Here is a 26,170-nt window from a genome sequence, read left to right on the forward strand (position 1 = left end):
AAATCATTTGCAGTGGAAGGCTGAGAGAAAATATTACACCACTTTCCTTACACCACTGAGGCTGATTTCACTGATTTGTCCTTTCTCTTTGGTTGAAGATTTGCCAATCAGTGAAACCACCTGCTGTAGTGTTTTGATTGGAAGGAAAACCTTCACACTGCCACTCTACTGATCATGATTTGACTCCCCTGCTTTGATGCAGTTAGCTAGTTACTGCATCAAAGAATAGCTCAAAGAATAGCTCAAAAATAGCTCAGGCTAAGTTGTAGTGAAAACTGTGAATTTTTTTTTGTGCCACTAAAACATTGACGTAATTACTGAGCATAAATTGCCCTGCAACAGTTAACAATACATAACAATAAAAGTGCCAAAGGTTGGGTGAGCATTCCTATGGAAGTATTAATGTAATGTAACATGATGTCTTGACCATTGACCATTGATCAGGCTCTGTAGATAATTTGCTGTGCTGTTATAAATCTATCTAGCCTCCTAATAGGGGACACTGTTTCATTCTTTAACCCTGACCTACTGTACCTTAAAACTGCCTTTGAATCCTCACCCAAGCAAAGAGCTTATACTCTGTGGCTTGACCCAGCCTTATATCTGCATCGTATCTGCTTAGGCTAAACTACATTGGCTGACCCCACTGGCTTGATGAGCAGTTAAATCTGAAAGCCATGGCCCGCTCAGTTGTCCAGCCACCATACCTACTTATCTAGCTCCACAAGTATTACCAATAGCCACTAATCACCAACCCCTCTGGTGTGATGTAATGAAGAAATCATGTCCCTTGATTTGTCTTGCCAAAGAAAAAAATGGTTTTAATCACCAAAATATTTTCTAATGTAGGAAAGAAGGAGAGTATAGCTCTTTGCAGCTTAATGTCAATTTTCAAGCAGTCAAAGCAGACATTTCACAGTCAGGCAAATAGTGGGATTAGGATGATTCAAAAAGCAAAACTAACTTCCACCAGTTATTTTGTTTCTCTTAATAGAACAGAGAGGAAGCTAATTATTGCCATGTCCTGTCACCCTATTATATGTGATTCATATTTAGCTGCAGATCATGCTTATTGTTAAATTGTGACAATATCCATCCATGTGTAAGTTCATGACTCATTTCCAACTCAATAGAGAGAAATAGTAGGGCTGGCTTATATGGATAAAAATATATTTTAAGCCTTGATGACATAACAAACCACTACAAACATTCTTTCATTCAGTATTAGTACGCATTTTTGGTAATGTTCTACATAGAATAAAATAGCAATTAGACAAAGTAACAGGGTTATTGTTGTATAGCTGTATAGCACTGCAAAGTCTTCAAATCATCAGAGCAAATGATCAGTAGTATTTGTTATTGTCATCAGACAAGTATTTTGTCTGATGAAATAAACCTGAATACATGACATGTGCTTGCCCCTGTTGAAACTGAAATACTGAATTTTGCTTTTACAGTTTAGTAAGTGTCAGGGTTACTGTAATGTCGATGGCAGTCATATCTTCACTAAATGTCTTGGTGGTCCACACTACCGAGATATACTGGCTTCATTTCATTTGCGTACAAAAATAAATAAATGATTATATAAATAAACGTCTGTTTTAACAAAATAGTGAATGGTTTGTAAAAAAACTACTTCTCCACCAGATCTGGACAGAGGAAATGCCAGTGTTTTTCTGTCATACTCTACACATCCCTACTGAGAGCTATGTAGGTGGTAGCACGAATGCCTCACTGAATGTTTTTATCTTCTGATTTATTCCTTCAGAGGTAATTATGTGTATTCTTGTTGAGGTACAATCCAGGAACAGGATTTTCTCTGCACAAGAATTGTATACTTTAGAGACTGGACGATGTCCTCTCTTGTCCTTCTTAGTCAATTCAGGATATGTGCTGAGCTACCATATTGAATACATGTAATACATGGTTTGGTAAAGAGGATTAAAATGATTTGGTCAGAGGCAAGTCCAATGCAGATATCTGTAGGGGGAACTCCTTGTGATCTGGGCAAGATCTGATCTTTACAATTCATTGGCAGCCTACATATTTATTAGTTATGCAGAGGCTTTTTCTTCTCAATCCTTACTTGTGTTAGCAGGAACAGCAACAGGAACAAACTTGAAAAATATTAAACAAAGGAATGCTGCCACCAGGTTTTCTGCAGTCTTGGTCCAATCGGACCAGTGGCCACAAGATCTAACTTTTATGCACAATTGCACATCACTGTCTCTTTTGATCCATTTAAATTAGCAGTTTAAATTAACAAATTAGATCTTGCAGCTCCTGCTTTTTGATCCCACCAAATTGCTTCTGTAGTTAAAGTTAAACCTATTGAAATGTAGATTACTACATATTTGCGGCAGTGTTAATAAGCTCCAACCAGAAAGTCTTTGTACAATCCTACGTTTACACCTTTTAACCAGGCAGTGATGCAGCTGTCCCTTTTGCTATTTCATGCAGGCACAACTCAGAGGGAGACTTGAACAACTGTGATTGTGGGATTTAAGGTTGAAACAAGGAGGGTGCTGCCAGTTTCTCAATAACTGAAAAAAACTTTTTAAAAAATGCTTTGAACCAATATTAAAAGCAGAGGAGGGCTGGACAGTCACCAATAAGAAGACTTAAAATTAAGTTGAGCTGCTAAGCTCATCTCTACATGTTTTATATACAGTGCATTCAGACCACTTCACTTTTTTTCCACATTTTGTTATGTTGCAGCCTTAGGCTAAATTCATTGAAATTCATTTTCCCCCCTCATCAATCTACACTCAATATCCCATGATGACAAAGCAGAAACAGAATTTTAGAACTTCTTGCATTTTTATTAAAGGAAAAACTGAAATAACAGATTCACATAAGTCTTCAGACCCTCTACTCAGTACTTAGTTGAAGCACCTTTGGCTTCAACTGAGTAGTGCCTGGTTTCCTTCAGATATGATGTTTAGAATTGAGGCCAAACAGTTCAATCTTGGTTTTATCAGAGCAGGGAATCTGGTTTCTCACAGTCTGAGAGTCCTTTTTTTGCAAAACACAAGCAGGCTTTCCTCTGTCTTTCACTGAGGAAAAGCTTCTGTCTGACCACTCTGCCATAAAGCCCAGATCGATGGAGTGTTGCAGTGATGGTTGTCCTTCTGGAAGTTTCTCCCATCTCCACACAGGATCTCTGGAGCTCAGCCAGAGTGACCATCAGGTTCTTGATCACCTCTCTTACCAAGGCTCTTCTCCCCCAAAGATTCCTGGTTGTTCCAGACTTCTTCCATTTAAGAGTTATGAAAGCCACTGTGATCTAGGGAACCTTCCCCAGATCTGTGCTTCGAAACAATCCTGTCTCTGAGCTCTGCAGGCAGTTCCTTCGACCTCATCACTTTGTTTTTACTCTGAACACATTGTCAGCTGTGAAACTTTATATAGACAGGTGTGTGCCTTTCCAAATCACGTCCAATTAATTGGACGGCACCTGAGCTAAATTTCAAGTGTCATAGCAAAGGGTCTGAATATTTATGTATTTATGATATTTCAGTTTTTCCTTTTTACTAAATTTACAAAAAAATCTAAAATTTGGTTTTCGCTTTGTCATTATGGGGTATTGAGTATTGATTGATGAGGGAAAAAATGAATTTAAATGATTTCAGCGTAAGGCTGCAACATAACAAAATGTGAAAAAAGTGAAGGGGTCTGAATACTTTCTGAATGCACTGTATATAGTCAATGGTTTTGGCATGATGGATGGTATAATTTTTTGTCAGATTTGTGAAAGCTGTCCTTTAGTTTTCAGCAAATATGCAGGAGCAGAGCTCCATAAAGGCTGTATCAGCCTGTATCAGCATCATGAGGTCTGCATCAGCCTCTCTGTGGCTCCTTCTCTCCCTGCCATTTCCTTACTACCATGTCTTTTACAGTTCATTTCAGTTTAGCCCGGAGGTAACTTGAGTAAACTCACAATGCTTTCAAACAAAGAGAATAGACCGCAGTGACATAAAAGAAGCTTCTTCACGTGGCTATAACCGGCATGGTACCATCATGTATCAAAGCTGGTTCTCATTCTTTTGTTCATTAAGTAGTGCATTTTCTCTACATCCCTTCACCCACTTAGTCTCATCTATTCCATTTCCCATTATCTTTCACTCTTCTCTTGTGGCAAGGCTGTTTCCATTATAATCCCTGCAGTTCGCTCTCAGTTTTAACATATAGAGAGTGCAAGACACAGAAAGTTAATCACTGCCCTGTTCATGCTGATGATGCTGAGCTTCTGACCAGTATAAACATGTTGTTTTCTTACCTTTTCTTTCCTTCTTAAGCTGTTTTGAAGCTTGACATCATGTAAGATTATGACGTGCAGTATATAGGAAATTGGGTTAAAGCTTTTCAAAATGTATGTAGAGAAATTAGACACAATAGGCTTTGAAACAATGATGCAAGGTTGAAATGATGCCCATCATCCCTGAAGGTGTTTTTCTCACCCTTGATCTTCCCACAGGGCAGTGATGCCTGGCATGGTGATGTTTCGGCGGCGCTGGTCAGTTGGCAGTGATGACCTGGTGCTGCCCGCCCTCTTTCTTTTTCTATTGCACTGCATCTGGTGAGTCAGTGTTTCTTTCACTGTATTGATTTTTTTTTTTCCTGCAGATATATATATTTATTTTTTTATTTCTCAATGTATCCCTGTACGAAGGAGTGTTTGTTTTTGCTGTATCATTACTACATTGCCCTTGTCTTTCATGCTCAGGCTGGTGGTTCTGTCGGTGGTTCTGTTCGGCCTCCCCTACGGCTCAGACCAGTCCTGTTCTGTAACACTGGTGGACCATGGCCGAGGGTACCTGGGCATCCTGGTCAGCTGCCTTATCTGTGAGAGCGCCATCATGTGGTTGAGCATGAGAGGCAGCATTCTGTACACACAGCCCAGGGAAGCTGTGCAGTATGTCATCTATATACGGCTGGGTAAGACATGCAGGCACACACACTTTTCTTGTACATGAGGCTCTCTTTTATGTACAGATACCTCTTGATACTTGTGAGAATTGGATGAGGTGGTTGTGAGGATTAGTTGTGGTTCCGTGTTAAGATTGGAACACTGTTTTTATTGATTGGGCAGATATTGATCATTATTCCACTCACTCCTTCTCTTTCCTCCATTCTCTCTCTAGCTATTCTGTTGGTCGAGCTAGTATATGCCGTGGTGGGAATTGCCTGGCTCGTCCAGTATTACCAGCCATGCTCTGATGTCACTGCCAAAAACCTGGCTCTGGGTGAGTGAAAGAGGGCGTTAAAGAGAATAGTAATGGAAATTTTGAGTTAAAAGGAGTTTGCTATGCTTGAATGTGAATTCTGTTTCATTATTGTCTGCAGGAATCGTTGCATGCAACTGGCTGGTGATATTCAGCGTCTGCATTACTCTCATGTGCACCTTTGATCCAACTGGTCGGACCTTTGTCAAACTGAAAGCCACCCGGCGGCGTCAGCGCAACCTCACTACGTACACATTAAGGTACTACTAGGCCCTCAGATTCTCTATTTCTCTTCATCTCTTTTTATTTTGACACAGAACTCAACTAAAACACAGCATCCAGGCATGCAATATCACCTATTTCTCACATTAATTCAGTTTTGACCGTTTCTGTTGACCTTTTCTCTCCATTAGACACAGGCTGGAGGAAGGCCAAGCCAGCAGCTGGAGCAGGAGACTAAAGTTCTTCATGTGCTGCACAAGAGCCCAGGATACACAATCAGTGAGTCACACTACACACTTAGTAGTTTCCTCTCTGCGGTTATAGGAAAACAGAAAAGAATAAAACCAGAAATATGTCAGGGATAATGTCTAGTAAGCCAGTTAATAAAATGAGCCCTGACAAGATGAATCAAGACTGACGCAAAGAAGCTTATTACACAGCTACTTAGTGACAACGTTGGGCCTTTCATATAAAATATGAATGTATAATGATTTAATTTCAGGCTCAATCAATTCACAAGCCTCCCTAAATAAGTTCAGTTATATTATAACTACCATTTACTCTACTAGACTGTAACAGAACAAAATTCAAATAAACAAATCCATAAAAGCTGTGAAAAAACAAAAGTGCTGCACGGCTATTCTTGGATCTGGACATGGTGTTTATTCAAACATTATTAAATCTTCACGATTATCTGGGACATAGTATTTATTTATACATATTCATTTACTACACTTGTCCTAGTACGTGATTGTGTCTGTTGATTACGTCTGTTTTGTGGAAAACCTCCTGTAGTTCAGTCATCTTTTTGTTACTGTTACTTTGCCAAGATGTACTCATATCTGCCGCTCTCTTCTCCAGGATGCATATTCAGAAGTGGCCAGCCTTTTCGCAGAGTTCTTCAGAGACCTGGACATTGTGCCTAGTGATATTATTGCTGGCCTGGTACTTCTCCGCCAGCGACAGAGGTCTAAAAGATCTTCTATCTTGGACCAGGTATCACTGTCTATAATATACTATCATGTCTCTGTTTCCATGCTTGTGATATTTAAGTGCTATAATAAAAATAATGTTCCTATTCTGTTTTTTTTTTTTGTCCTGTTAAGGCCAACAATGATATTTTAGCCTTCCTATCTGGAATGCCTGTCACACGTAACACTAGATACCTGGACCTTAAGAACTCGGTAAGTGTGTTTGCATATCACATGCTTAAGCACATGAACAGACACTTGTTAACGTTAAAATGTTTAGAATTCAGGTAAACAATCAAATACTGAATCACAAAAATACAACATGCATTTGTACTCACTCTTAAATGCTGTTTTCAGTCCTTGAAATAATTATAATAATTAATAATAATATTATTTGCTTTTAAGTAAGGTAAATAATTGCAAATGATATACAAGAGAGGGCTTGTAGGTAGTAAAAGGTTTCACAAGGACATCAGTATTTTTCTCCAGAAAGTTTCACAAAGTTAAAAAAGAAAGAATAATGATAAATAGATTAAAAAAATGTTTGAAGAGACCTAGAGGCCTTTTGGCGCCATAGATTGCAGTTTTGTGGATGAAGACAAAACACAAACGATAACAGATTTATTTATTATGTATCTAAGTATGTAACTCTTATAAACTAATTTAGTCTTTTATTATATGTGTCACATAATAGTAAAACAATGGTATTGAGCTTTTTTTCTGCTGTTGTGTATTTATCTGAAATAATACTTGAGGATCAATTTCTGAATGTGTTGTTACGTGTATTCCTCAGTTATTCTGACATGGGTGTGTATGTGTGTCTGTCTGTCTGCCTCTTTCCCTCTCCCAGGCTGAGATGAACATGTACAAGGATGTGTGCTATTACATGCTCTTTGCCCTCGCTGCATATGGTTGGCCCATGTACCTGATGAGGAAGCCTGCCTGTGGGCTGTGCCGCCTCGTCAGCTCCTGCCCGTAAGCACTCAAGCAAACACCCGCACAGTTTTGATCTATTTGGCTTCTGTGTCTCTTGAGCCTCTCCAGTGCAGATCAAATTTCACATGCGTCAACACTTGCCAAGTGGTAATCCACTGAGACAATACCACTCTAGTTAGACCCACTCACTGACAAGCAATGTTGAATTAATCACATACTTGTATCCAGATTGCCTGCACTGGGATACTGTATTGTACATCTGTAGTACCTGTTAATTTGTTTTACGTCTGTCCCACCTGGTGTTTTACAATCAGTCTTTTGTTTGTTTATTAGTCTTTATATGTCTCCTGTTTTCTTATAACCATCCCACCTTTTTCTCTCACCCCAGCTGCACATCAGTGTCTGGCTCTCGGTTGTCTCAGTCAGTGACAGTGGAGGAGGACAACTGTTGCGGTTGTAATGTCCTGGCCATACGCAGACACTTCCTGGACAGGGACCTCAAGCAGGTTCACATTGTCTACACTTCCTGCCATGATGCTGTGAGTAATCCGACAGCTGGCTAACGAGCAGTCAGAGGTGTTTGGGCTTTACTTCCTGAATCAACCAAAGGATGGGTGTTGTGTAGCAGTGTATAAACAGCATCAGGATAATGTTTTCATTTGTTCTTCCTTTTGTGTTGATGTCTTTTCGAAAAGTGCACAGTTAAGGTGAGTTAGAGTGTGCTCTTTTCAGGCTTTTGCATACATACTATAGAGTCCCCGAGCTGTGCATGCAGTGTTATGCTTGCAAAGTAAACAGGACATTAGACAAATAAATACCACTTTACACTGGGCTGTTGCGCAGCACTGTACATCTACTGCAACATTAGTGGGTTTACTGTTTCTTGTAGTTTTGGCCATTAATTGTATCTGTTTTGATAACACTTCACTCACCAGTTCAGTTGCTGAAATATGGGTAGTGGAGTGAGAGCTGTGTCTGCATCCTCGTCAGTAAGTTGAGTTCGTTCTCACGAGGTGTTGGACTTCACCAAGGCTGTGTTTTGTCACAGATTCTATGTATAATCATCATGGACAGAATCTTGAGGTGCAGCCAAAAAGTGTCCACTTTGGTGTAGTAGGGATTGCATTTCTGCCCTTAACGTATGATGTCGTCTTGCTGGCTTTTGGCAGTGTTTAACAGCATAGCGTGAGAATTTAATACCAAACCATCTATGTGATAAGGGAACTCAGCCTGAAAGTGAGGCTCTCAATTAACTGATCGATCTACAATCCAGTTAAGATTATTACCCCTGTAGCAATGACACAAAAATTTTACACTCCAATGTGTTTCTATAATGGACGACTCAGGTATGATCTGCTTTGATTTCATTTCCCAATGAGTGGCTTGGTTTGTTGTTGACTTGATTTAAACCTGTGTGATTTTGTGTGTTGTTACCCACTTTTGTTGTAACGATGTGCTTAGCAATGCTGCTGTATCCCCAAGTCTAGCCAATGAAGCTGATGAGTAAAAATGCCAGATTTTTACCCAAAATAAGAATTATAGAAATTTACAACAGAATGTTCATGTTACTTGTAAAGTGCAGTTGCCAAACCAATACATCAATGAAACATTTTGTGGAGTTTTTGAAAGTCAACTTTTTTTTCAGTACAGCCATGCGTAACCAACATCACTCTTCCATCCAAATGGACACTTTTCAGAAGTCATTCAAAATAATCCCTCAATATAAAACAGGCTCAGACAGTCTGTAAAGTCATTGGTTGTTAAAATAGTTTCCTAATTACATAGAATATTAAATTTGCTAATTCTATTTTTATGTTGAATAGCACTCACGGTAGCAACTGAGCCACACAATAGCTGTGATTTGTAAAGCAGAGCAAGTGAAGTTGGCCATTGCTGAGTTTTCATCTATAAATTTCTCTTATGGAGTGATTTATATGACTGTGCCAACTTGGAAAAGATTTGATGACAAAAACTATACAAGTGCCCAGTTAGTTGGGATGAAAGTGAAAACTACATGTGTTGTATGTGTATTTGTCGTCTCCCCAGTTAACCCCTGTCCTGCCCCTCTCACTTTGTCACTTTTACTGTCTGCTCTGCGTCCTCCATTCAGGTTTATGAGACTCCGTTCTTTGTGGCAGTGGATCATGCAAAAAAGAAGGTTGTCATCAGTATCAGAGGAACCCTATCGCCAAAGGTGAATTTAGCTTTCATGTCTTGTTTTAACGTTTTCTCACCTCTCCAAACATTAGTTGACCCTGCTTCCCCCACACCTCACTAACACCTCCAGAGCAAGTGAAGTTGTCATATTTAATAGTGTTCTGATACTCCTACACCATGCACGCATGGGGCATGACTGTCCACTTTCAGAAATATATGTCCTATCCATTTTTACATATCATTTGAAACTTTCTGTAGTGGTTCAAATCATGTCTTAAAAACAACCGGTAAGAGATGAATAATGGCCTTATAAAAAGGCAAAACATTGTTTGAAACGAAAATACAGCAATTACTCTTCTCATAATCCTCTAATGCTTTGCTCTCAGCCAGTCAAAACATGTAGTTTATCAATTTAGCAAATCGGAATGAAGTGGGAACTTACAAACACAAAGCTGAAATGTATATTTTCAGGGTGTTTGTGAATATCTAAGGTGTTTTGTTGATCACCAGTGTCCAGTTGAGCTCTTTTTGCTTTCTGGGCAAACTTTAAACTTCTGACAAGCATAATTCATAATTCAAATAAGCACCTTCTCTGGCTCCTCCATCCAGTACGTACCACTGTAGCCTCATGTTGAGCCAAGGAAAACTTTGCTTTGGGAAAAAACATTATGGAAGAAGTGTAATATTTCATCAGCAATTTAGGAATGGTGATCATGATTTCTTAAAGGTGTCGTCCAGCAATTGAGTATTGTTCGTCTGTAGGGTTGGATATCCTCAATTGTCATTGGTTAGACCGTTCCTGCATGCTAAAAAATTGCATCTTTTGAATACCTGCCCCCAATTTGTAACACAAGCTTTCTGTTTGGAGAATTTGAAGTCTCCATGCCCAGGCCAAGATAACTAAAAATACATTTGTCAGGCGTTCTCCTTCCAGAGTCACAGAAGACATTATGGAGCTCTTTGCTCAGATTTGATTTGTACTCCCCACAACAAGCAAACCGATCTTAATGTTTAAAAAAATGTGTATAATTTCAAACTGAGACTGCATTGGATATACCATTTTTTTGTATAGCTCTTGGTATATCCAAGTACAGTTAATACATCTCTACATACTAATACATTTTGTATTATTTTTCTGTCTAATAACAGGATTTTATACATTTTATTAGATCGCAATATAGAGATGGAGATAGATGAGAGGAAATGATTGGGACGAGAGATTGGGGACAACATGTAACAAAGTTCCCTGGTCTGATGCGAACCAGGGATGTTGAGGTTCATGGTCGGTGCCATAAAGCCTACTGTAGCCACCACCACACCCCAGTTATCACATTCTAACAAATAAACAGATTTGCAGTGGAGATTATGAACGGTATCCTAAAATCCTGTGCACTTCCTTATTAAATTGTTCTCATTGTGTTCTCTGTCTAAATTTTCCCCGTTTTTTTGCTTTATCCACTTGTGTTTTGTGCTTTATGCTGCCTTTTTGTAGAATTTTTAACTTGTCTCGTGTGTATCAGGATGCCTTGACTGATCTGACGGGGGATTCTGAACGTTTGCCAGTGGAGGAGCAGCATGGGACGTGGCTTGGTCACAAGGTTAGAGCTTATTGTTGTAAACCACTCATCTCCAATACTTTTACTCAACTAGACCGTATCCTTAGAGATTTTAACTCTTCAAGTGTCTCTGTTCTCCATAGTGCAATTTCAATACTATTCCAGACCCCAAAGGTCATTTCAGCTGCTAATAGTAGAATAATTACTGAGGATATTTAATAAGAGATTAATGAGGCAGACTTCTTGCCCATATTTCACCCTTGCCATCTTACGCTCCACTGAATCTCTCTCTCTTTCCCTCCACTCTTAGGGGATGGTTTACTCAGCAGAATACATTAAGAAGAAACTGGAGCAGGAAATGATCTTGTCACAAGCCTTTGGAAGAGATTTGGTACATGACTCAATACTGTATCCAGACGTGACGAGCTGAATAATGAACGTTTTCTATATTTTGGACTGTGTTTTGGTATTGTAGTACTTTCTTCAACACTTTACTAGCCTTGAAACTTTACAGAGATAAACAAATAATCCCTCTAGAAACAGCAGTAGAGGCAATTTTTAAAGGGATTATGTTCACTGTGGTGACAAAAGTGTGCTGTTGTGAGTGTAATGACTCTGGCTGTCTCTCACAGAGCAAGGGCACCATGCACTATGGGCTGGTGATAGTCGGGCATTCTCTTGGTGCAGGCACCGCTGCTATCCTCTCATTCCTGCTGAGACCTCAGTACCCCACACTTCACTGCTACTCTTACTCCCCTCCCGGTGGCCTTCTTAGGTGAGTAAATCTATGTGTGTTTATATGATTTACTAAAGATTATACAAGAGAGGGAAATCAGAATTATTGTATAAACCTATAATAGCTGTAGTATAGAGGACTTTAGCGTTTGCATTCTGTCTGTCCTTTCCCACAACAATTCCTTGATGAAAGAAAGCATTATCCTAATCAAAATACCCGTCCTCTAGGGGTTACACCCAAGCCATGAATGAATAAACATGGTCTTGTTTAATATTATGCTCTGATATCAAGACATCTACTGGTATAAATGGACTCAGTGAATGTTACTATAATGCCCCTAATTAGTCATTACATTCCCCCACTGGCCTGCACAGCTGTGAAAATTTTGTGTCATTGTTTCTTGTTTGTACGCTACACTCTCATACGAGTGGTACAGCTGGTATAAGTAAGATGGTGATACATTGTGTGTTTAAAATTCTTTATTGTGCACCTCAGTGTCACTGTGATGTTACCTGTTGTGCTTTAAGGCTTTCAATTACTTGTTTTGATCTGAGCTACTCAACATCTCCCTTGGAACATTTATTGTACACCCTTCAACAGTTCCATATTTGGAAAACCCAGCAACTCTGCAACGTTACTCAAATCTGTTTTAATGACACCCAAGACCATATGCTTGTCTGTGAGATTGCACCTAATATTCATGCACACATGCAAAGCAGGTTGTGGAAAAGGAGTTGCTGTTGCTTACACCTATTTATGTAGTGAGTGACGCATAAGCAAATGGGAAGCGAGGCCTCACGTCTTCTGCAGGGGCAGGAATTCTATTCATTTTTACTTTCTGATTTTAATGGTCGGTGTTTTCAATAATTCTCTTGTGAATATGGTCAGAGAAACCTTAGAAAATTGAGAAGAATGGTGTAAAGTTTATCATATACTATTATTGGCTTCAGACATTAAAGCAAATGTTTGTTTGGAAGTGTGAGTTGGAAATGTGTGTGAAGAGCCTATTTTCCCCTCAGTATTCTCTCCACATTTCTAGTTCACATAATGTGACTAATGTTTCCATCTTTCATTTACCCAGTGAGGATGCCATGGAGTACTCCAAAGAGTTTGTCACCTCTGTGGTATTAGGAAAAGACTTGGTACCAAGGTATCTCCTTTACTAAATCCAGTATATTGACGCTAACTTGATTACTGCAGTATTACCACCATAAACATGTCTGTTGCTGGTCTTTCATAGGCTTGGCCTGTCACAACTGGAGGGTTTCCGACGCCACCTTCTGGAAGTCTTACAGAAAAGTAACAAGCCAAAGGTGACTCAACTCTCAACACTGTAGAAGTCAGACAGACCATTTGTACAATGAAAACATCAGAGACTCATACATTGTGCCATCAGCTGATTCTTCCAAGAACAAGTTGTGCCTTTTTCTGATAATTTAAAAATATACAAATAATAATATTAGTTTCTCTAATTTTCACGTTTTTTTTTTTCCAACTGTTCTCACATTCATATTTAAAACTTTAGCGTTTTCACAAATTAAAAACAATATAAACCGAGTAGCATCTTGTTCTCTCCGAGCTGGTGCATTTTCCAAGTTTTGCAATGGGTGATTAAAATAAACTGCATGCTTCCACATAACCTGTCACAACACTGCAGTTATCTCTGCTGTAATTAAAGCATCATTTAGTTAACTCCTGGCTATTGCAGAAAAAAAACATACAATATATCAAGGATACATTTAAATATATATAATATCTTACGTAACTAAAATGCTTTTTCTTTTTTTTTTTCTTTTGCAACAGTGGAGGATCATTGCGGGGGGCACCAAATGCATCCCAAAATCAGAGCTTCCACTAGAGGATGATGATCCTCAGTCTCAGCCAGCAGCCCCCCCCAGCAGTCGCTTGTGGCTCCACCCCAGTGACCTCAGCATTGCCCTTTCAGCCTCAACCCCCCTCTTCCCCCCTGGCAGAATCATCCACGTTGTGCACAACCATCCTCCAGAGACATGGTGAGGAAATTGATTCTAGAGCTGTGGGTAGATGATAACAATTTAAATCCCCAAATGTAGTTCTTTTACTGTTAAATAATAAAACACTTGTTCATGAAATTTACCACACAGCTCCAGCTCACAAATGTTCAAGTGTTGTATAACTGATACATGAATGCAGCTACCGCAAAGCTAATTTTATATTAGTTTCACACTGCGACAACTGGCAGCTGAGTGGAAAAAGGTATACGCTGCATACTTGACAGTGTGGGTTTAAAGTGTGTCACGCGGCACTCCCCCATTCTTCTGTCTGCACACTCAGCTGTGCTTTCTCATTTTTTAATAATCTTCCTGCCTTTGTGCTTACTTTTTTCCAATCCTGCTTATTTCTTATTTTGTACAATGTTGGAATATATTCAAACGGGGAATCCAAATCTTTATCACTATTGTTTGGAGATACTGAAATTTTGATACTGATGCTGTCAGACACTGGTATCACACATAAGCTTCCTGCATCAGCTGGCATGTAATCCAAAGCCAGAATACATTTCAGTGATCTTATGAATAGCAGGTGGATGTCGTTCTGTATGTTAAAAAGAATCAAATGAGTATTTGAGATATGAGATGATGATGATAACATTTATTTAATGTCTGACAAAAGGAGATTTTGGTAACTTTATTTACTTCTCAAGTTAGGTAAAAACAAGTTATGTACAGTAAATGTATACCATTGTGAAAGGCCTTCAGTGGCTGACGGTTGTATTGCAGACCATCATTGGAAGCCAGTTAACTAAAATGAGTCTACAAAGTTGCAACAATTTTACCTCATTTTTGTTTACTGCTTTGTATCTATTCAGCATTGCAGTCTGGTGGAAAACCACAAAGCAGAAGTGGTTTGGCCAGGGTATCCTAAAAACAACCACAAGACAACCCCCTGTATGTTTGCTCTGAGTATGCAATATTAGGTTTTTACTGGCACAATTCTGTTACAGTGACATAATCCCCACACATAGCTATGATACAAACTCTTTATCTATTATTTATATATTCATGTTACACACTGCAAACATTTACTGTACTTGTTCTATAGTGCACCCCTGAGGCACTGAGGCAGGCTGCTGTTAAATCAACACGCGTGTTGACTTTGACTGTCACGGTGATTGACAGACTTTCCCTTCCTCCCCTTCTCTGTAGCTGTGGCCAGGAAGAGCCAACCTACTCAGCTCTGTGGGGGGACAACAAGGCCTTTGATGAGGTCATCATATCACCCGCCATGCTTAATGAGCACATGCCCCACATGGTGATGGAGGGCCTAAACAAGGTCTGTTTTATTTACATGCATGCAGATAGATATGGAGAGGTGTTCAAATCTAAAGCAATGATGAAAAGTCTTTTGAATCTTGTTCCTGATTTACAACACTGGGCGATTGAACTGTTGGATGAAGAGTATGTGTGAATAATTAACACATCAATGTTTTCAGCAACTGATCATAAAGGGGAATACCACTGTTTAAAAATTATATGTGCCAAAAGAACAAATTTAAACTTTATTCTGACTAAAGCTAGAGATCATGTGCTAATATAATATTTCTAGAGATATGGCCCATCTTGCATGAATCCCTTTTTAACAAATCTTTAACTAAGTTATAGAGTAAACATGTGATTGCTGATGTGTTTCACTCTGTTGCGCTTTGATAAATACCTGCCTACAGTAAATGACAGGTCAATTTCAGAGGCTGGTACTAAAACAGTGTGGAAAGCTGAGAATTTACCCATATCAACATTTGTAGGCATTGATAGACTCCAAATGCACATTATCATGATTCAGTTTCTTCCAGTGGTGATTCAGCCATATGCTCATATAAATGTTATAAATGTATTCATGTTTTTCAACAGATGGTACTAGTTTTTATTAGAAATGGAATGGAAAGCCTTCTGTCATTTAAAACTGGTAAAGACATTTGACATTAATAGAGAAAACGCCATTTGAGATTGAATACCTCAGCAATCAAATATTATATTAAATTTTTTTTTTTTTAAACACACTATTGCAAAGACACAAGACAAAACCTTTTGAGTTTTAAAAATCAGTGTTATGCCCCTTAAGTGTTCAGTTCAGAATGTTTTTTGAGAGATTTGGAAGATTGACTCTGACTCTATGGTCAATGTATGCATGGAGAGCCATCATTAACATATTACTTACCACTCATTTTTTCTCTCTTCACAATGCTCCAGTAGCAAAGCATGGGGAACCGTTCACTCGTGGTTGGTTTCATGGTGTCCTCTGGTCTTTTTATGATTCACAGGCACTGATCAGCTGTTCTGGTAACAGGGTGATAATGCGTATGTTTGCATGTGATGGATCCACTTTGGGAATTGTTACGCTGTTTTGTTGGTTTTTGAGGCTCAGTACGTCTGTGGATGGATGTTTAAAAGTTCTGTGATGAAGTATAGTACTGTATGTTTGTGTGTGTGTGTGTGTGTGTGCGTGCATGTGTGTATGACTGCTGTGCCTAGGCTGTAGAATGATGCCTCTGGTGTTTCTGCAGGTACTGGAACCATTTTGTCCCCTGTCTGAGCAGGAAAACCCGGAACCAGAGGAGCTGGAAGTCAGTCAACCTACCTGCAGTGCCACTGCGTTCATAAACTCCCAAACAGAATTCAACTCTAATCTTCTCCTCTCTGATACCCCCTCTCTCACCCGCAAAGATCTACCTTGTGCTGCCCCCCTCACAGAGTCTGAACCACTCTCTTTCCCTCTGACTGTCAATGCTTCTCCTTCTTTTTCAGATGCTGAGGCTGTTCCTCCTCCTCCTCTGTCAGACTGTACTTCTGCCTCAGAGCAGTGCTTGGTGTCTGTCCCACCACTTTCTAATAATCCTTTAGACCATCACTCAGGAGCACTTTCAGTTGAAGATGATTCATGCATTCCATCACAAACCCAAACAGACCCACCCAACCCTCCCGTCTGTGTAGATGTGATTCCTGCTCCTCTTTCAGAAATCCTATCTGATGAGTCTCAGGTAGAGAATTTTCCAATCAAGATAGTAACATCACATAGCTCTTCACAAAAAGATGAGACCTGTATGTTACAAGTGCCAAACAGTTCTTGTGATTCTCCGACACAGGCTGTATGACAGTATTAAACTTGGCCTTTGTTAGCCTCTGTGCACAATATCATCATCAAGCCGTCTGAATATTCTTGCCTCTTGGAAAACCTAAATATTGTCATTGTTAGTATTAATACTGTGGCTAAATTGCCAGACTAATATAATGTAATTTAAATACATACCGAGCAGCACAAAGGAGTTTAAAAGGGCAAACATTTTTCTGATATAAACGTAAGAATTTGGGGTCAGTTCAAAGATTTTAACTTTGGTGCTAACATTCAAAAGACAATGGGAGAGTTATCAGAAAAGAGGTGGAGAGAGTCTAAGATTTACAGCTTGTATTATTGCACTTTCCACTTGCACATAAAAACAGTGGCTGGATGCAGCAAGTCCAAGCATGTTCACTGGAGGCAGTCAAAAGGCATTCCAGGAGGCGAAAGAAACAGGGAGATGAAATTAAAATAATTTGAAGAAGTTGACAAAGCAAGTTGAGGCAATGTGTAAACAACAATAAGCTACTGTGGTAAATCTCATTACTGCATAGCTCCTGGAATACATCACAGACTAATAGTGTATATAACAGTACAAGAATGTGTAATCCCTTTAACATCCCTCACGAGTCAAAAATAGACTTTTTACACCCTGCAAGTTGATGAGTCCAAACCCACCTGCACTCTTTCTCTAGTTAATGAGATTCATCATCCAGCTTTCCTCAAATCAACCTTTCATTCTTTTCCATTCCTCTCACAGCTAAGGTACATTTGGTCAAGTGCTGTGGCATGAACTTGCTAACCCTGTCCCTCGAGCTAACAAGTTTTCTTTGTATTCACAAAGTTTCCATGGTAACCTAATTTCTTCCACATTATCTGCTCTTTCTTCCTCCTTGGCTGGCTTCTCTCAGGGTTTTTCAGTTGCTGTAGCTCCTCTCTGGATGTTTTTTTTTTGCTTTTTGAAAGCGCATATTCAGTTTTTCCTCAATCGTATTCCCTTCAAGGAATTGTCAATTACTGCAGCAGCAGATGAAGTAACAAGGGGGCACACATTTGTAAATATGGGGCACTCTGTTCAGCTCCACTGCTCTGCTGTGAAATTGCTGCTTACCAAGTCTTTTGTTAATAAGACTGAAAAAAGGAGTTAAACCCTAATGTCTTCCGCCATGCATGTGTTTCATCATTCTATGCCATACAGTAATGTGCTTTCATAAATTATTGATGTATAGATGGCTGTAGGAAATGCAGAACTCAGAGTATACATTTTTCTCTGCATAGAGTATGCAGCCACATGCTTTGTTTGTTTTTAGTAATTTCTTGTTAGTTGTGCCTACAACTGCTGGTGCTGTTTTATATTGTTGGTGCCAAATATTAGCTGTAAGTTATCACTTGCGGCAGTCTTGTTATCATGTATAATTGGCCACACTCATCTGTGTAACAACGTCATGTTTTAATGTGTGATCCAGAACCATCCTCATAACTCAAACATAGTAAACATCCTTGTTTAATGCCATTTTTAACTTAATTAACCCATATCCCTTTAAAGATTTTAAGTCTTTGTTTACATTAACTTTCATTTAGTTTTGACATTTTATTACATTGTGTTCCATTGTCACGTGTATTGTATGTTTTGGTTTTTTTTGTGAATTTTCATGTCTACTTATTGCTCCACATATTCTTATATCATCATGTTCTTCCATCAAGTGTTCTAACTCATTAAAGCTAACCAAATATATGTAATTGTGTGTTGATGTGATTTGCCGTTAGTGTTTGTTCCCCTCACATTTTTTACTATTTGCACAACACAGTTCAAATGTAAACAATGGGATTTCTTGAATGTTTTTGAAGTTGCATATACAGTAGTCTTATTGATTGCTATTCCTTGTCATACTGTAGGGCTTGCGTAGTTCTTCCTCAGGCATCCATGACTCCATTGTGGGTGTTTAATGTCAGTTGGAGTAGGAGTAAGCTCACCTTTAGATCGCACTTACATTTATCTGAACTACTCTGTGCCTTTTTAACACTATAATAATAGATCTAATCATATCTGCAGTTAAATAAGGATGTAGTGGTTTTGTGAATAATGTAATTTAAAACCATCATACGATCACTAAGGGTGCTCCAAATATGTAACCAGATATTTGTGATCCTGCATTTAGTGACCATGTACCTGAATGTGTGTGTGTGTTTGTGTGTGTGTTGATGATGCATTCCCAGACTCATAATGGCCATAATGGATTATGATTATGTGGATCATGCATATCCTGCTGACATAGAAGAAGGATTTAAGAAAAACATGTTAACTTATTTCTGTTAGTACATTGAGATGTCTCTGCAAAGTTTGGGGTTTTTTAAATCCAGTTTTTGCGAGCAGAGCATCTGATGAAGCAACATGCAAAACACAAAGTTCACTCCTTTTTGATTTATGTAATCCATTAATAAAATAGTGTCAATCCTAGTATCCTGGTGTGCGCTGGAATATTGCTTTTTTGTTACTGTGGTTTACTCTGCGCCAGCTGGCACCCAGGAGAGAAGCACTGCTGTGCACAGGGTATCTTCAGTTTTTAGAGTAGAAAAAATATTGGGCTTAGTTATCTGTTCAGTCCACAAAATTAAGTAAGTATGCAAACATTTTTTGAATGTTTATTGGCCGAGTGCAGCAGAAATAGAATTTTAACATATACCATTTAGGTGGGGGAATGCATTTTTTGTGCATCTTTCTGTTCGCGTTGATTCTCAACCCCAATGCTCATCCTCCCTGTTCTTATGCTCCCTCATGCTCTCATCATACTTTTACCTATTAAGTCTAGCAATAATGTCTGCCATGCTACAAGTCATGTGTCTGTGTATACCTTTGTGCTTGTGACAGGTGCTGGAGAACTACAACAAAGGAAAAACAGCTTTGCTGTCAGCAGCGAAGATCATGGTGAGCCCAACTGAAGTGGACTTGAACCCAGAGAATATATTCATGGATGCATCAACAACATCCCATCAGCCGACGCCTACAACCCACCACCGCAGGAACAGTAGTGTTCGGTTAGTACATCAGGCACCTCTGTGGGTGTGTTGGATCCTAAAAGAATGTGTAAAACAGTTTGCTTTGATCCTCTGTATATTCAGTATCCCCTATAACTTAAAATACTGTATAAGGGTCAAAACTCTCCTCATGTATCTAATTTTTACTATCAAACCATACTAAACAATACTACTGCTACTAATTGCTACTTTATTGTCTTCTCAAAATTATCATTTCTGTCTGTTCCTTTTGGTTTAAAAAAACAAGACAAAAACCATTGTCACGGTAAGCAAAGCATGCAATCACTAATTTTTCATGATGTGCTCCCTTCTCTCATGCACGCATGCACGCTGTCCGACCACAGAGCAGTTGCAACGTATGGTAGTATTCAGTTCCCTCCTCGCCCTCTCTGGTTTAGTCCCTGTCCAAAGTCAGTGTGAACTACTGATAGTGATGGTTGAATTAAGATGTTACCTTTCCTGTATTAGATGCTAATACAAGAGGACACACTAGGATACACTCCAGGCCTCCCAGCCTCCCCTTTTCTTTGTTCTTTCTTCCATCTATGTAATGTCTTTTCTAGTGTTCACTTAGTCTTTAGTATCCAGATATGGTTTAAATACTAACACTTTCCCAATTGTCCGTTGTTAAGCCCTCCGTAACTTGTTTTGATTCATTTTTCGTCTGTCTTGTGTTTTGGATCCCTCTTCCCTTTCCCTGTCACTACTCTCCATTCCTTTCTTCTCATCTCCTATCCTCTAGTTCTTGTGCCCAGTCTGAAATATCTCTGGATGGTTTCTCTGAGTGCCCTCCTCCTCCAGTCCCTGTAGTGCTGCGTGGAGCACGGGAGCGCCTTGCAGTGGAGCTGAGGGACCGCAAAGCACCGCTAGCTGTCATGGAAAGTCTTTCAGACGCCGAATCCCTCTATAGTCTGGATTCCCGACGCTCCTCAGCTGCGCTAAGGGGTTCTCCAATGCTGAGTAGCCTCCCGTTCCCCTTGGATGCCCCAATTCCAGAGGAGAACCCGTCTCTCAGCTCTCGCACTGAACTACTGGCTGCCGACTGCCTCTGCCAGGCTACACCAGAGCACCTGGGTGAGGTTGGGCCTTTCTTTACCCCAATGGAATCCACGTCCACCCCAGATTACCCAATGCGTCTGTCCCCTGCCACACCACGCTACAGTGGACAACATTCCCCAGCTCTGCTAAACCAGAGCGTCTCTACTCAGCCTTTCAAGCCAGAGCCCAACGCCAACCCAAATATGCTTCCTGATGGGGATCACCAACAGATGCCTGGTGTCTACAGCCCAGGTAGCACACCTAATGCTCCCCTCAGTCCACAAATTGGTTCTAGACCAATGGATGGGAAGAAGGAACAGTGGGAGATGGACACAGCAGAGAAACAGTTCAGTGCAGAGACCAGACCGGCAGCTTCTACTCCTCCACCCCAACTATCCAATGGAAACCCCAGCCAGGCAGTGTTAGAATTCGCCCAGTACTTAGACTCTCTATTCAGACTGGACGGCAGCAGCTCGCCGCCTCTGGAGCTGTCTGACGGGGAGTCAGAGTCAGGCCGGGGTTCCTTTGGGCAGGAGGAGTGCTTGGGAGAAGGACAGCAGTTGGATGACAAACAACTTCTGGCCAGAGCAACACTGGAGCCTAACCTAGTCCCCAAGCCCCCACGCACTTTTGCTGGATCTGCTGACCCCTCTTCTGGCATCTCTTTGTCACCTTCCTTCCCTCTCTCATCGTCTGAGGAGCTCAACGACCTTTCCCCTGGTGAGGGCGCCCCACCTGCCATACACTCCCTACGAACATCTACCCCTTGCCACTGTCCTGAGGAGAACACACTATCCTCTATGGTGTAGTGGGCTCCCAAGACTTCCTTTGCTCTAAACTGAGAGGTGCAGTCATCCAAAATTTTAAAACATATCACAGTACATGCATGCGATGGAATGCAGTCACTCATCAGAGATCCGATGACAGAACTTGACTGACCAACTCAAACTATTTCCATTCTTCAGGTGTCCCCTTTGAACGCTGTTTATAGCATTTTCACACTATTGCAATGACTAAAAAAAAAGATACCTCTCTCTGCATGCCAGGGGGCTGTGCTGCTTTCGGGTAAATATAAATAACTGTAGCTTCACAATGCCATTCCAAAACAATGTCGTCTCACCCACGTAGGGACGCCTCAGCATTACATCCGTTCCCTGACTTTACAAAATTAAAGGGAGAATAGTTAACTGAGCAGGGATTCAAAAACTTAACACTGTAGAAGAGGTTAGCATAGGCACATCATCTGAGTTGATGTACTGTACAACTTCCTGCACCCTCAGCAGCTCTGGAAATTTTTGTCAAGCTTTGATTTAATTTTATTTTTAAATCAGGAATGTGAAGATGGACATATTCGTGAATCAATAGAAGTGAGAAGACATTGCGAAATGTTTCTCAGGTCTATTCAGAATAGACTTTGAGAAAGAGAGTAAGTGTGTTTCATTGGTGAGAATTCATGTGTCTTAAAAATTTAGTGATTGTGACAAAGTTATTACAGATGCCTATGGATGTTTTTAAGTCTTTTGGTTACTCTTTATAGTGCATGAAGAAGTTTTTTTTTTCTTTATTTTTAAAGAGAAATTGTCACTAAGCCACATTTGGATACTCTTGCACACATCATATTGCTCAATTCCCCCCTCCCCCTTTGCCAAAAAATTTAATACATTGTATTGCCAAATGTATTTATGAGATGTAATTTTGTATATGTATATGAATATTGCTTTATTTAAACACAACAGTACCAAGCTACAATCATTATCTCCTTCCCTAACCATTCTGTTGGTTCCCATGTAGACTGTTACACAGCAACACCACGGAAAATATGCCATCCTGACCTTAAAACACTGCCATGGCTTTTGTCTCCAAAACATGAACTCTGTACCCTGGGTTTGAACCAGTCCTAGTATTAACATCTAGGCCACAATAATGAGCTTGCTAATAGCTGTCATAATCTACTGTACCTTTTCTCTTTGGAGAGCTCTTAGCAATGTGCCCAGGTCAGGGTCTGCATGCTTTATGCATTTCCGAGTAGCATGGCTGATATAGAACAAGTCATCAAGTCATAATAAATAAGCTGTAAAGATGCCCAGAAATTACCATGTATGTAAACCCAAAGTTTGCGGGCATTTTTAATGCATACCCAGGTCTCCAGACAGGACCAAACTGTGTATCCTAAAACTGTCCCAGGATATAATTTCTCTTGTTCTCAAGGTGCTCTGAGTCATCTTGGATGTCAAGGTGTTTGCTTCCCTTTAATCTGGTTCATCTCAAACACCATCGAGGTCGGACTGAATGAATAAATGGGCTCGAGCATTATGTGTGCCAATTTTAAATATGTGGCATGCAATCTTCCATATCACTCGGGGTGTAACAGGTGGCTCATAATTTTCATTATTTATTACCGTTAATGTTGTCACAACTTTTATTGCTATATTTGATGGTATTATTATCCTTATTGCTCTTGCAACAGATTGGCTTGATGTCAGTGGTTTTTATCTCAGTTGTTGGGACAGTACGGGAAACTTTTTAGACTTTCCCAATGTAAGGAGTTATATATTTCAGCTTTTTTTCTGTCCAAGTGGAAAAGTATTTGACATTCTGCCATGGCATGGTGACAATATGCTCTTTTTACAAATGTTTCAAAGTGGTGAGACATGCTGCAGAGTGACAGCCTGCTCACAGTGACCTTTGGTGCGGTGCCAGTGACAAGCCTGGATCTGCACACTTTCTCTATTTGGAACAAGATTTGCTGTGGTTTCTCACAGCAGACAGGTCCAGCCAGTTAACAGTCTGACACTACTCAAACCGTGCTGCCAGTCCCAGTAGTCTCACACCAGATACACTAAGGTTGAGCCAGCAATTTCCTACATTCTGTAGCTTTGCTTGCAGCCAGTCATACACTTAAACTCCTGAAAGAAAGCACTAGATTACTTTTCACCATGATGTGTACAGCACCATCCTCTATGTGTAATTATTTATGCAGATGTCTAAAAAAAGATTAAATTCCAATAGAGTTGTGTAGAAAACAATATATAACAATAAGGAGAAAAATAACTATATTAAAAGATATCACTATTGATATATAGAAAAAATATTTCATCTGAAAGTTATTTATTCAAATATTGGCAGATTTACAAATTGGTCTATATTGAAAGAGGAATAATTCAACTATGTCTTGTCCATGTTTACCTGGTTTGCTTCCCTCCTTTCCTTCCCCACAATGAGAATGTATTTAATCCCTCCCCCTTACTGCCCTGCCTGTAATGGAATAAACAAACTATGAAAATAACTATGAATATTTGTCATATTTCTTTAAACATGTACTAGTGAGATACTGTCAATTTTTGTCCATCTAAACTAACCAAAAAGGCATTGTAAAGTAGTACATCCCAGGGTTTCTGGGTGTGTCCTCAATGTTAGGTATTATCAGGATATAGTTTATCTTGAGGTAAGTAAAAGTAAGTAAAATTGTATGTATATAGCACTTTTAAAACCTAGGCTACAAAGTGCTTTACAAAAAGATAAAAGGTTAAAAGAAAAAAAATGAGTAAAAAAAAAGAAAAACTTTACAACAGAAGACATAGCACAATAAAAACAAACTGTGAAGGGCATCACAAATCAAAATAGTTTACAAGATAACTGAAGCACAAAAGATATGTCTTCAGCTATGACAAAACACCCAAGAGAGTTTGTCGCCCTGACTCCCAGAGGGAGACTGTTTCACAGCCTGGGATCCAGGACAGCAAACACACAGTCCCCACGTGTTTTCAGTCTTGAACGAGGTGCAATTAGCAGGCCTTGCTCAGAGGACAGGCAATAGGCAATAGTAGTTCACTAATATACTCTGGAGCAAGACCATTCAATACCTTATAGATGAGAAGGAGGATCTTGAATCGAATCCTAAATTTAATCAGAATCCAGTGTAGTGACATCAGAACCGGAGTGACGTGAGAACAATATGAGGTCTTAGTGAGTAATCTTGCTGCAGAGTTTTGGACTAACAGTAACTGGGTAACAGCATGTTGGCTTAGGCAGGAATAAAGAGCATTAGAGTAGTCTAAGAGGGAGGACACACGCATGGATAATCATTTCTGACTGCTAGAAAGATAACCGGGTGTAAATTTGCAATATTCCTCAGTTGAAAGTAGCAGGACTGAATAACTGGCGTGAATAACTGTGTTTATCAAATTTCAGATGGTAGTCAGAAATGATGCCTAGGTTTTTAGAAAAAGATTTTCTATTTGTAGCCAAAGGACCGAGGTGTTGAAGGATGTTAGTAGAGACCTGATCTGTTGTGAAAACTAGATTTCAATTTTAGTGTGATTTAATTTAATTTTGAGACATAGAGTTACTAATCTCGGATACTTTAACTTTACTTAAATTTGAGAGGTCATCTGGCCTAACGGATACGTAGAGTTGTGTATCACCAGCGTAGCAATGATAAAACACACAGCCAAATTGACAGATCAAGTGCCCGAAGGAGAGCATATATAATGCAAGCAAGCAAAGTTTATTTATATAGCACCTTTCACAAACACCAGTTACAAAGTGCTTCATAGTCAAAGATATAAAATAAAATAAAATCATGAAAATAAAATGGATCCAAGAATTGACTCCTGAGGCACCCCACAAGTCAGAAAAGCACAGGTGGCTGCCTTGGCATCAGCTGATACAAAAAACTTGGATAAATAAGAGGAAAACCAGTTTAGTGCTACACCAGATATCCCAACTCATTTTTCAAGCAGATCAATTAGAATAGCGTGATCAATAGTGTCACAGACCACAGACAAATCTAAAAAACTAAAATGGCAATTTCACCGTTTTCTAACTGCTTAAGAATATCATTCGTGACTCTGAGGAGAGCTGTCTCAGTGCTGTGTTTCTGACAAAAGCCTGATTGGTATTTCTCAAATATGTCATTTTCTTCAGCCAGTTCCAGAAGTTGCTTGCAGACCAATTTCTCTAAAATCTTTTAGATTAAAAATAGGTCTGTAGGTTGTTGGTATGCTAGGATCTCGGTGTGGTTTCTGTAGAAGGGGTTGAACTGAGGTCACTTTAAAGGATTCAAGAACAAAGCCTGACGAGAGGGATTGGTTCATAATAGTGAGCAGAGATGGTCCTATAATGCTAATGGCTTCCTAAAGTAATCTGGGAGGCACAATGTCAAGGGGACACATGGAAGAATGAGTGTGGGAAACAGTATTA

General features: G+C 39.6%; 1 protein-coding gene across 2 annotated transcripts in view; it reads left to right on the forward strand.

The window, feature by feature from the left end:
• dagla (diacylglycerol lipase, alpha) overlaps positions 1–24,254 on the forward strand; it is a 38,147-nt gene extending 13,893 nt beyond the window's left edge. Inside the window, exons 2-21 of one of the 2 annotated variants that reach the window (XM_067588005.1) lie at positions 4,478–4,579; positions 4,727–4,938; positions 5,145–5,246; positions 5,347–5,485; positions 5,639–5,726; positions 6,309–6,443; positions 6,554–6,631; positions 7,269–7,393; positions 7,743–7,893; positions 9,465–9,548; positions 11,032–11,109; positions 11,378–11,458; positions 11,700–11,842; positions 12,885–12,953; positions 13,044–13,116; positions 13,607–13,815; positions 14,989–15,115; positions 19,764–19,930; positions 20,178–20,195; positions 20,673–24,254. In XM_067588005.1, coding sequence (XP_067444106.1) covers positions 4,485–4,579; positions 4,727–4,938; positions 5,145–5,246; positions 5,347–5,485; positions 5,639–5,726; positions 6,309–6,443; positions 6,554–6,631; positions 7,269–7,393; positions 7,743–7,893; positions 9,465–9,548; positions 11,032–11,109; positions 11,378–11,458; positions 11,700–11,842; positions 12,885–12,953; positions 13,044–13,116; positions 13,607–13,815; positions 14,989–15,115; positions 19,764–19,930; positions 20,178–20,195; positions 20,673–21,777 — 3,279 coding nt within the window. In that variant the 5' untranslated portion in view covers positions 4,478–4,484 and the 3' untranslated portion in view covers positions 21,778–24,254. The remainder of the gene's footprint in view (positions 1–4,477; positions 4,580–4,726; positions 4,939–5,144; positions 5,247–5,346; positions 5,486–5,638; positions 5,727–6,308; positions 6,444–6,553; positions 6,632–7,268; positions 7,394–7,742; positions 7,894–9,464; positions 9,549–11,031; positions 11,110–11,377; positions 11,459–11,699; positions 11,843–12,884; positions 12,954–13,043; positions 13,117–13,606; positions 13,816–14,988; positions 15,116–19,763; positions 19,931–20,177; positions 20,196–20,672) is intronic. The other variant, XM_067588010.1, reaches the window with a different exon arrangement.
• The last annotated feature ends 1,916 nt before the right edge of the window (positions 24,255–26,170 follow it).

The sequence above is a fragment of the Thunnus thynnus genome, chromosome 1 (assembly GCF_963924715.1).
Source record: "Thunnus thynnus chromosome 1, fThuThy2.1, whole genome shotgun sequence".
Taxonomy (NCBI): Eukaryota; Metazoa; Chordata; class Actinopteri; order Scombriformes; family Scombridae; genus Thunnus; species Thunnus thynnus.